Raw genomic sequence first — 12,548 nt, forward strand, 5'->3', positions numbered from 1 at the left:
CATGTTCAGATGAAGATGGAAGATTGACAGTTTTTTTTTGAAATATCTTTTGGAAGATTTAACAACCAAAAGACAATGTGAGTTAAAGATTTAACAATTAAAATACAATGTGAGTTTTTGTATAAAGATCTTGATGTACATCTTTTCATGACTGAGTCTTTTGATAATAAATCTTTTTCCAACCATACAGGAAAAGTGAAAAATAGGGGTGCCAGGCTTCTAAAAAGCCATCACATGACGCATCAAACGGGGCGGAAACAGAGAAATCTACCTCAGAAGGGGAGGTTTTAGCTATTATCAGAAAACTAATTGAGGTTTTAGCAATTCACCCTTTAATTGAATTGACTTCTCTTCGCTAAGTCTACATAACTGTGCTAAGTTGTCTTCTTCTTTACTGAGCTGCTAAAGTGCACTGTCAGCTTTACCAACGCACTTGGAGCTTCCAAGGAGTCGACCAAATGCTAGAATTCGTCGAGAGCGGCTGCTTTCTTCGATCCTCACCATTACCAGTTTATATACCTGGAAGTTTTATATGCAGAAATGGCAGCACACTGACCAACATGATACTGAGGTCACTACGAAGATCATCGACTGCATGCCTGCTCTCTGAAACCTAGGCTACCCAGAATTCTCTGTATTCCGATTCTTCGAAAGGTTAGCTTTTCTGATCTCTCTAAGCAAATACGACGTGTTTCTGTGTTTCTTTGCGTTTGATATATGCTGCTGCAGCCGGTTTCCATTATGATCAATGTATTATCTCTTAAAAATTTTAATCATACTAGTCGGACTTTCTTCTGATTCCAGATCTTCAAAGTTTTGAATTCTGACGACGAACGATCTTCCTTTGCATGCTACCTTGCTTTGTGGATTCTTGAGAAGGAAAAAAATGGATTTTTTTCTTGAAATTCTGCGATGTCTCTTGTGCTGCAACGAAGATGATGTCAACCGTCATCACTATGTAACTCTAGATAGGAGCCCTTCTCCTTCACTGAGTTATTTCACAAACACTGATCACACCACAATACGTCCTCCTTCACCACTATCTTATCCATCCAGAGTTATTAATCAGCAACGCATCAACAGCTCATTGGAAAGTTCTTACCGTGTTTCTCAGGTGCCAAAAAATTCAACATCTCCTTTGACTGACCTACCTGATCTGCATTCTTCCAAGTCCTCATCATCTTCCTTCACATCACCTCCAACCTCCTCTGCGACTACGCCTCCATCTTCCTGCAAGTCATCTCCATGGTTACCTAATCCACTTCCAGACTCCTCTAGACCATCACTGTCTTCCTCTAAGCCGTCCCAGTGTTCCTCTGTAAAGCCTCCATCTTCTTCCAAGCCCTCTCCATCTTCCTTTGAACCACCTCAATCTTCATCCAAGCCGCCTCTGTCCTCTTGTGACCCACTTCCACCTTTGTCTAAGCTACCTTCAGCCTCCTCTGGGGTGCCTCCATCTCCCTCGAAGGAACATCTGTCCTCCTCTAGACCACCCCAATTTTCATCCAGACCACCTCTGACTTCATCTGGGGTTCTTTCATCTCCCTCTAAGTTGTCTCCATGTTCCTCTGGGCAACATCATTCTTCCTCCAAGGCTTCTCCATCCTCCTCTGGGCCACCTCCATCTTCCTTTGAGCGGCCTCCAATTTCATCTAGGCTGACTTCCTCTCCCTCTAAGTCATCTTCATTTTCCTCTGGGCCACTTCAATCTTCCACTAAGTCGCTTTCATCCTCCACTGGTCCATCTCCAACCTCGTCTTTGTCTTCCACTGTGCTACCTTCCTCCAAGCCATCTTCATGTTCCTCTGGATCACTACAATCTTTCACCAAGTCGCTTCCATCCTCCACTGGGCCATCTCCAACCTTGCCATCATCGTCTTCCACTGTGCTACCTTCCTCCAAGCCATCTTCATCTTCCTCTGGGTCACTACAATCTTTCACCAAGTCGCTTCCATCCTCTACTGGGCCATCTCCAACCTTGTCATCATCGTCTTCCACTGTGTTACCTTCCTGCAAGCCATCTTCATGTTCCTCTGGGTCACTACAATCTTTCACCAAGTCGCTTCCATCCTCCACTGGGCCATCTCCAACCTTGTCATCATCGTCTTCCACTGTGCTACCTCAAATCTCCAAACTTCCTCCAGTTTTCTCTAAGTCAACATTTTCTCCAACTCCATCAGACCTACCAAAACAACCCACAAAGCAAATTTGGGTAAAGAAGCATAACATACCTATTTATGCAATTCCTGAGGATTTCAAGGATTTGATCGAGAAGGACATTGTACCTGGAGTTCTCAAGAAACCTTTATCTCCGTCAACCTATAAAGACTATTTTGCTGCTTTGCTTTATGCTGAGGACTTCTACGTTGAGGTATAGAACAACCCTTATCTAAAAGGATTAATCATTAACAGTTGATTAAATAATTCTTATCATCTCTGTTAAGAATTCTTTTCTTTATTAACGAATCCGACAAGTTTTGCATGACTATTAAGTTTAGGGTAACCCAACACCTATAGGTTGGTGGTTAAGACTCTGTTTGCCACTGGCAAATTGTATAAAATCTATTTGATATGTCCCCTTCACGTATAGAAATGATTTTCACTTTCTATCATGAATAATCTCTATCAGTTATAATGTGTATATCTAATCTGTGATATCCAAAGAAAAATATGCCAAACCATAAAAGGTATTTGTAAATTCTGATTATTCAGTTCTGATGCCATAATTATGACATCTTTTTGAATACATGGAGTTTGCAAGCTACATTTTTTTTTTTAGTTGGCGATCTTTGCTGAACTTTCTATTGGGAAAGAAGAATATTGTAGATAGTGGCAATTAAGTGATTATAAGAATTTAAATGAACTGCAATAGAAATGTTGTTATTAGTTTGAACAAGTATAAATATCATTATTTCAGGGTTTTTTTTCTATTCCTTTTGCAGCATAATTCAATGATCTCTTTTCTATACTTATTTAACAAAATGCTAGCAACTGTGTCTTGATCAACTACTGCAAGCAGTTGCACGCGGCTCCCTTTTGCTATTAGTTTGAACAAGTATAAATATCATTATGTTCAATCTTTTTTCTATATATTTTGCAGAATAATTCAATAGTATCTTCTCTATACATATCTAACAAAATGCTAGCAACTGTATCTTGATCAACTACTGCAAGCAGTTGCACTTGGCTTCTTTTTGACCTAGGATTCCTGCTCTGCAAGGCCTCCATGAGGTCTATATTTTGAGAATCCACTATGATGATTTTATCCCATGAGCTCAAGGATTTCCTTATTTGTTCCTTCTCTTGGGTGGTTGCAGGTGTTTAGATCCATTGGCTCTTAGCTCATTTTTGTAGCTATCTTATTTATGCTTTGTTTACTCATCTGGATTATTAATTTTTCTCCTGCTGCCTTTTCTTTTTTTTTTTTCCTTAATCCTTATATAAATTCTTCCCTAATAACTGAAAATTGGCTTGCTAGAGTCATTTGTAACTTTGGTTAACCGTTAACATGCAAATATAGCGGCACAGAACTTGTATCAAAGTCATTAGGCATCCTGGCATCCCTCCTAGATGACCCAAGTCCAACATATCAAATTTGACTTACCCACCACATGTTTTTCTGTGGTTAGTGTAATGGTGGAAATTTGCTTTATTATTCAGACTAGAAACTTTTTCTGTAGGTTTTTTTTAATAAATGTATTTACATATATTTTTTACCTGAAGACTGTTGAATGTCATTGCTTTTATTGCTTGATTTTTCAATTCCACAATGTATTGGAATACTGTAAAAACATGCAAAATGTGAAAGTGGTGGTTGGAGGTTCTGATTTTCTCTATTCAATATACTGGTTTTATTGATTTTTTTATGCTTGCTGTATTCATCTGAGCCTCCTCCATTTTCTTCTAAGCCATCTCCCTATCTCTCTATGCCACTTCCATCTTTCTACCTCCTCAATTGTTATCCATGCCACCTTTATCTCCACTGGATCTACCCAAAGTTTTAAAACGCGGAGGCATAACATGAGGCATTCCATTACCCGGAGGCATGAGGGAGCTCAAAATGCAAGAGGTGTAAGCATCCTCAAGAGGAGTAGCATTAGTAAGTGGAAAATAGGCATGATCTTCTTCTTCCAAGGCATGAATTAGATGCATGAGATGTATGCATTTAAAACGCCTTTTGCATGAGGCATATATGCATCAAAGGCATCCATGCCTTCAGAATATGCTTTAGGGAATTTTGAGTGCGCACACCTCCAGGAATATGCTTCAAAACCTATTAAAATAGTGGATCTATCAAAATACCCCCCCCCCAAAAAAAAAAAAAATTAAATGACCATATGTTTCCTTTTTTTTTTGTTGTTAAGTAACTCAATATGTATTAAGTGTGAACAAAAGTTCCTAATATTTCCACAACATATTTCTATTTCCCTGGGGACTGAACAAAATATTACTAGAACTGACATATTCCCCATTGAAAACTTCTGACACTATGTAGAGTACAAGAGATGGTATTAAAGCATAAGTTGGCAACAATATTGTAGATATGTCATATGTGGAGTAGCATTATTATTGCCTTCCTAATGGACATGATTATCACTTTTAGCCAACTCGAAATTATTTTCAAACATGAAGTTGAACCTTTAGTTTTTATTAATGTAATGGACCGTTTGGTTGATCTATTAGAACCATTTGTGCTTTCTATGTTTAACTCTTGCTTGAACTCACTCTATGATGTAACTTTGACTCCTGTAGTTCATGGATGTTTATTAACTTTAGTTTCTTAGCTTTTTTTGATAGTTTGGAACAGGATAATAATTTAAAAGGTTGTACCCATGCTTATTTTATCATTTCATAAAATATCATTCTATATCTTCACATATTTCACAATGTTTCCACCATGTCTATGATTTTTATAGTATTTCCATACAGCATTTCCAACACTTTTGACTTGTTTCCTACTCATGCAATTACCATTGATATCAAGGAGTTAATCAAGGACATTGTAGTTAAAATTTATAGTACTCAGACTACAAATAATTCTGTCTCTATATCTGCTTCTTTAAAGGTTTTTGATCACCATTACTTTTTGTACCTGAATTTTCTTTTTTTTTTCAACTGAGAGAAAATGAAGTATAACAGTGCAAACGAAAGAGGGGTGCTTGGAGCTTCTATTTATGCAATATGTTGTTGTATTTAGCATATTTATTTTAATCATTTATTTACTATTTTTGTTTTTCATGCAATCTTCTTCCTTTTTTGCTTAGATTGTACTCAACTTTTCCTACTGTGCTCTGTCCTTCACAACAGAAGTGGAAAGAGAAATGGAAGGATTTCCATTTGCCTAATGTCACTCTGAAATTGCATAAAGGAGAGATCAAGAAGAAGCGAGAAGCAATCAAGAAAAAGAAAAGTGACAAAAAGATATTTGTAGAATTCCAAATTGATTTGGACCCCAAGCATCGACCATTCTTTTTATCAAGGGACTATGTCTATGTACGGCCTTCAGGAAAGGAAGTTCAATTTCAGGTTAGTTCTTGAACATTTGTTGGCATCAATGTGAACAAAGAAAAGGAACTTAGCCTAGAAATTAAAAATCATGCATAGTTTCAAATTTGTAATTTAATTTCAGTTTCCTTTAGGTTGTGAAGTCATGACTCAAATCTCCTCAATTTTTTTTCTTTAATTTTGTTTTTGAGGATGGAAAGGCAAAGCATTGTATTATCAGCCTAAATCAAGCAATCATGTACACATATAATCTTATGTACATTGAGATAATACAATGAAATGACAAAAAGATATGACTCCATACAACCAAAGATCTGAGTTGTGGGCTCCCTGTTTTAATTATGTTTTACTGATGGGCTGCTGCCCTAGAGTGAACTTCAGCCATTGCCCTCCTTATCACCATTTCCTCTTTAGCTTCCTTTCCATTCTGTAGAAACTCCCCCATTGTTCTTGAGTAGCACCAATTGAAATTATGTTGCTGAAATGTGCATAGAGTTTAGAGCTGATCTGACAGTGTAGGAAAAAGATATGACTCCATACAACCAAAGATCTGAGTTGTGGGCTCCCTGTTTTAATTATGTTCTACTGATGGGCTGCTGCCCTAGAGTGAACTTCAGCCATTGCCCTCCTTATCACCATTTCTTCTTTAGCTTCCTTTCCATTCTGTAGAAACTCCCCCATTGTTCTTGAGTAGCACCAATTGAAATTATGTTGCTGAAATGTGCATAGAGTTTAGAGCTGATCTGACAGTGTAGGAAAAAGTATCAGCAGTTTCCAGTACCTGCTGACAAAAGGCAGCCTGGTTCTGGTATCACCATACCCCTTTTAATTAGCTTATCTCACATGACAAACTTTCCCAAGGTAGCTGAACAAACCAAAATTGTTACCTTGTATAGGACTGGTGGATGCCAGATCTATTTATAAGGGAAGTTGTCCCTTATTTGTCTGTTAAGCTGGTTGTAAAAAGATTTGACTAAGAATTTTTCTGATCTGTCCCATATCCAGATTCTACTGTCCTGGTCTGGCACTGAAAGGTTATCACCAATTTTCAATATCAAATTGACCAACTCTTTTATTCCCCAGTCATTATTGATATTAAAAACAAAGAACAATATGTACAAAGATATTATTATTACGCCAGACTACACTCATCTATCCAACCCCACCAATACATCATTGTGGCACGTTTCCCAAAACAATTCTGCCCTATTCACCCCTGATTTTTCCATTGAATCCACCATGTTGTTTTTTGTTCTTTGTATCCAGTTGAAACCTGCATCCAGCTCTGTAGCTAAATTCCTTGTCTCTCTTTTGACACGTCTGTAGTGCCAAGAAGCATTCTCATAGTTCCTCAGCCATGTCATTTAGCTTTCTTTTGAAAGAAGATTTCTATACCATCCTGTCCCATAGCACCTAATTCTAATTCACTTCTACTGCCTCTGTCTGTTGCAACTGTAAATAGAGCCGGGAAAAATTCCCATTAAGGCTCTTGCCAAATGTACTCCTTATTTCCCTTTTCAATCTTGTACCTCAACCCATTTATGAAGGAGGGGTAGCATTTTTGAATCCCTTTCCATAACAAGTAGCCATATGTGCTTGTAGAAATCCCCAGGTCCCAATCAAAATTTTTAGTTCCAAATGTGTTTGCAATAAGCCTCCTCCATATGTGTTTTTTCCCCATTCTACTAGATAAATTTTCTGATCTCCTTTCCAACTGTGCCACAAAAAATCCCTTGCTAGTTTTTTCCAGCCTTTCCTCCACACAAACTAGGATAGGAAATAAAGAATAAAGATAAATTTGTATGTGGTTAGGTTTGATAGGTTGATTTTGATCAAGGTAAGGTTCCCACCTTTTGACAAGTACTTTCACTTCCAAGCTATTAGCCTTCTTTCAAATCTCTCAATGACTGGCCCCTATATCGACTTTGATATGTATCTGTCTCCTAAAGGGAAATCTAAGTATTAGGTTAGGAGTGTCCTTGATCTAAACCTCAATGTAGAAGATGCAACAGTTGTTCCTTGAAGAGGTTTCCAGTATAATGGAAGAAATCTCTAGTATGATATCAGACCTGAAAAGAAGAATAGAACAGAAAATATAGGGGCAGATACGTATCCCAGCCATCCAGGTCTCTATTCATAGATCACCACATAACTAAAAAGAATTCATAACTTCCTAACCACCCTATTTAAGTAATAAGAAAAAAGGCAATAATACCCAGGTCTAAATAAATGAAATAACAGTCTATGCTCAACACACCCCCTCGAGCTGGAGTGTATATGTGATATAGATCCAGCTTGTTGATGATAAAATCAATCAGGGGTTGATGCAACCCCTTTGTGAACAAGCCCTCTAATTGGCATACAGTTCTCAAAGGTGGGGGTATTCACCTCTTCATTCTGAATGTTCTCAAAGATGATTCCTATCTCACAGGTGGGAGTATTCACTTGTGGAACCTAGGGTTCAATCCAATATGTATAGAACCCTAGTTATCACAATTAACATACATCAATAATGCCACAATGATTCCTATCAAATGAGGGATTGTCCAGCTAAAATTCAAGTGTTTTTTATCTTCTGAGGGATTGCCCATCTAAAATTCAAGTTTTTTGTTAGTAAATATCTAAAATTCATGTTGGCACCATATATTTGTATTCGTTCTCTATGGGATAGAAATCAGTCATCAACACAGATAGAGAAAGTATGATACCATTCAATATTTTTGCACCTCTGTCCAGTAATTACAACCTGTAAAATAGACATTAATTTAACCATTGGCCATGGTAGTTTTCTTATGATTTTAGTCATTTTTCACTTATGTGAACTAGGTTGTGAACATTTTATGGTCCAACACAATAATGATGTTTGGTAAATGGTGAGGATCATTCAATAAGTAAAGTTAAATAGTGGCGCACTTTGGTTTTCTATTTGAGTTTTGACCTTTGTACATATTTGTAGCTTGAGAAACTCAGCAGAATACCTCCATATTTTCTTTGAATATAGGGACACTTTCCCCAGAGTGCCATTAGCTCAGTAACTTCATTTTCTCTCTTTTTCCCCACTTAAGTTTAGATTGCATACTTAGCTTCTTGAATACAGATCTACCTTGGAACTTTTGGACATAAAATGGAACTCATATTGTATTTTTGTAGAAAATGAATTGATTATATGTGTATGGTGATGTTTAGTTTCATAATCGAAATTCATTACTAAATACAAAATCTTATATGTATGTTCATAATTACCAAATAGGGGATTATTTATGCTGTGAGGCAAAGAAACCTCATAATTGCTGAATTTGGAGGTGATTTTCTTTCTCAACATACATGGAACTGCAAGCATAATGTTACCTTCGAATTGAATAGATTCTGCTTAAAACGGGCTCACCAAGCAGTTGAGGCATCATATGATCCTTTTTTCTGGAGCTTTCTCTTCCCTGATGAAGTATCTAAAGTCAGCATCCCTGCCTCACTTGGCATCTCTTCTGATCAAAATCTCAAACTTCAAGAGATCTTGTTAGCACAGACGATATCACGGTTGCTCAGTGGCTCACGGCTTCATCTCATTGAGGGCCAACTCTCTGTAGATCCCCATCATGATACACTATCAACAACTGGAGTGGTTATTAAGAAATTGATCATCCAACTTTACCAAACTTCTCCAGACTGTAGGATCCTCGTAAGCACATCCAGGAATAGAGCATGCGATTTGTTGCTCGGAAGCTTGATGAAGGAGATTCCTAAGTCCCACATGTTCAGAGGAAATGCTACATTTAGAGGTTATGACGATGTACTTGATGATATCCTCCCTTTGTGCTCTTACGAAGAGGAGGAGGAGTTATTTACTTGGCCTTCAGTTGAGGAGCTCCAGAATTTTAAAGTGATAATTTCAACCTATATTACTAGCGCCCGGCTCCATGAGCACGGAATATGTGCTGGCCATTTTAGTCATATTTTTCTGGTGGATGCTTCTTCAGTGACTGAACCAGAGGCAATAGTGTCTCTTGTCAATCTGGCTGACAATAGAACATGTGTCATAGTGACTGGTGCTTTAGGGAACTGTTCAAGGTTTGTACGCTCTGAAATTGGTAGGGCTAATGGACTGAAGGTATCGTATTTTCAGAGACTTCTTAAAAGAGAGCCATACCAGACACTCAATCCTATTTACAAAGATTCAGAAGTGCATCATGACTCAACTGTGGACAAGGAATCAATAAAGCGTATGGTGAAGATAAGTAAGATATTGGGCTTTCCATTTACAGGTGGAGATCGAGGAGCTGGGGAGTTTTTTACAAGGCTGGTGGAAAGGGATCATCTAAAAGCAACTTGGGAAGACTGACATGGCTGGGGAGGAAAGAGACTGGTGGTTTATATACTGTTTTATACTCGATCTTCAGTGAATTATCATCTGTGTACTATGTATTCTGGTTCTGAGTTATTGCTTTTTTCTACATTTTCTATGATTTTAGTCCTTTGGAGAGGCAGTCCAAAAACCAGACCATTTCTCGGGCTGACCATCATTAGAATTTAGAATTCAGCTTTGGGTATGAGAGTGGCTGACTCATGAAAGGTTGGACAAGATGTGATTCAAATCAATAAATCTGTAAATAGTTCTCAACTTTCAGCAAGAAAAGAAGGGAGAAAAGAGAAGAAGGGAGAAGAAAGAGAAAGTTCGATCCCTCTCTGGCTCTCTCCTAGCTCTCTAATATTTTACCAAATCAAGGCTAATTACAAATTTGCCCTCAAGTGGGCAGCCAATTCATCACTTACTTAAAAAAATAGAGAAGAGTTAATAAGCCCATAAGAATTAGGCCCATTAACAAATAAACAATATAAAAGAACAGTACTAATAAAAATAAATCACTAGGGCCCATTCGGCCCAGTCTCTCTACAGGACAGAAGGTTAGTTCTGTATCCAGTTCATCCTCCCAAGACCCTGAACAGTTGGGGAAATAACTTCCAGTCCTTTTAAATTGTAGGTACAATCACTTTTAAGGGTGGATGATGAATCTATGCCTCCTTGTTTTTTGTCAAAATTTTTGAATGCTCGATGAGGTGGCCTTAAATCCACAGTGAAAAGGTGATTGTACCTACAATTTAATAGGAGCCAAAGTTCTCTCACAGTTGGGAACATCACTGTTGGAAATTAGGATTCTCATTTATGGTTGGAGATTGGGCACATGCATGGAAGACCATCAACTGCACCAGTAAGAAAAAGTGGTTTGTCACATATTGAAGGGGTTAGACCATTAAAGAGCTCGGAGTATTCCAAAAAAGACATGAGTAGAAGCAGCATGAAAAAAAAATTAAGCATGAATTGGAAAAACAAGATTCATGTAGCTGATCCCATATAGTTGGGATAAAGCATGGATGATGATAGATGATTTATGGTTGGAGATCAAGAAGAAGATGAGGTTTTACAAGGCTGGTGGAAAGGAATCTTCTAAAAGCAATTTGGGAAGACTGAAATGGCTGGGGAGGGGAGAGACTGGCGGTTTATGAACTTTTTTATACTTGATCTTCAGTGAACTATCATTATCTATGACTCTATGTGGAAGATTGTGTACTACTTATATTAGGTAAATGCATTCTGCTTCTGAGTTATTCTCTGTGTAGTTTCTACTTTTCCATGATTTAATCCTGTTGGAGAGGCAATCGAAAAACCAGACCATTGCTTAGGTTTGTATCCAGTTCATCCTCACAAGACCCTGAACAGTTGGGAGCAGCACAGAAAACCTGGAAACAATGGGGAAGCTAGATGCGCGTTACCAGTCCACAATTCCTTCTCTTAATTTACCAGTAACATCTAAGCAAGGGATTTACAAAGCAGTGTGCGTGGCTAGTGGCTACCTCACGCGGATTTCAAGCCTATGATGCGGGTCATCAGAAGATTCAACCATGGAAAACTTTAATTGTTCATCATATGCAAGAAAGTTGAGACTCATTGCATCAATACTGATGGAATTCATATTAGTAATCTAAATGAGTTTTAGATTATTATAAGTAAAACTGTACACAGATAAGAAACACAGTAATAGTTTTATGCAAGGTTTTTGAACCGTCGTTGACCCGGATGGTCGGACCGTTTGGCCCGGGAACCATTTAGGCAACCGGTTTCATTTTACTCCAAACCTGGTCTTTGGCTAAAAACTGTTGAAAAAGTCAATAACCCGTTGATCTGGGCGGTTGAACCGTCGACCTGTTCAACAGTTTTGACTGTTTTTTGTATTTTTTTTTATTTTTTAATTTGTTTGTCAGAACGGGCCATCCGTTCGAACCGGACAATCAGACTGTCGACCCAGAAACTGGTGGCCAGAACGGGTTACAAGTTTTTTCCGGTATCATGTCTTTCCACTAGCACAGTCTGAAGTCTGAACCCATATAAGTATATCCCAATTCTCAAAATACCAATATAATTTTTGTTAATATGTATAAATTTTATTATTTTAATAATCAATTTTTCACATTTATAGATAATATCCACTAAGAAGAGAATGTCTAAGATTAATGATAGATATAATTATAACAAATAACTAGAGAATGGCATAGTGGTAGGTTTGTTGTCTTTCAATCAATAGACAAAAGGTTCAAATTTTCGTAGTTTTTTATACTAGAAAAGTCAACTAAGCAAATTTGAATTTGAAAAGATGCTTTGAATATAAGAGTTAGAAAAAATCTATGATGTTGGAAAGACATAATACTGGAAGGGGTTTCACAAATCAAAACCTTCCCGTTAATTTTGATAAATACCACTCGATGTTTACTAGTTACTATTTGTACCAGTTTATTGGTTACAAGTGAATTCCCTTCGTTTCCCTATCTTTTCTTTCAAACCAAACACAGCCTAAAAGTTAATATTCAAATATATAAGAATTAATAAGGGAGATAGGAGTGAGATATATTTGAATTTAAAAAATTGCTTTAAACATAGAAAGTAATTCATCATCGTCCAAGCCTTAGTTTAATTATCCTAATTATATGGAGTGGGTTAAAATTAATGACAAAGTAATTGTAATAGCTAAATATAAAAAAAAATAGGGTCTGAC

At 37.4% G+C, this 12,548-nt stretch overlaps 1 protein-coding gene across 1 annotated transcript; it reads left to right on the plus strand.

Moving 5' to 3' along the window:
• The first annotated feature begins 376 nt into the window (after positions 1-376).
• Positions 377-9,962, plus strand: LOC104592041 (uncharacterized). Its single transcript, XM_010251183.3, has 4 exons — positions 377-654; positions 805-2,371; positions 5,308-5,526; positions 8,756-9,962. The coding sequence occupies exons 2-4, from the start codon at positions 887-889 to the stop codon at positions 9,839-9,841; spliced, it is 2,790 nt and encodes a 929-aa protein (XP_010249485.2). The 5' UTR covers positions 377-654; positions 805-886; the 3' UTR covers positions 9,842-9,962.
• The last annotated feature ends 2,586 nt before the right edge of the window (positions 9,963-12,548 follow it).

The sequence above is a fragment of the Nelumbo nucifera genome, chromosome 3 (assembly GCF_055504915.1).
Source record: "Nelumbo nucifera cultivar China Antique chromosome 3, China Antique-T2T, whole genome shotgun sequence".
Classification (NCBI taxonomy): domain Eukaryota; kingdom Viridiplantae; phylum Streptophyta; class Magnoliopsida; order Proteales; family Nelumbonaceae; genus Nelumbo; species Nelumbo nucifera.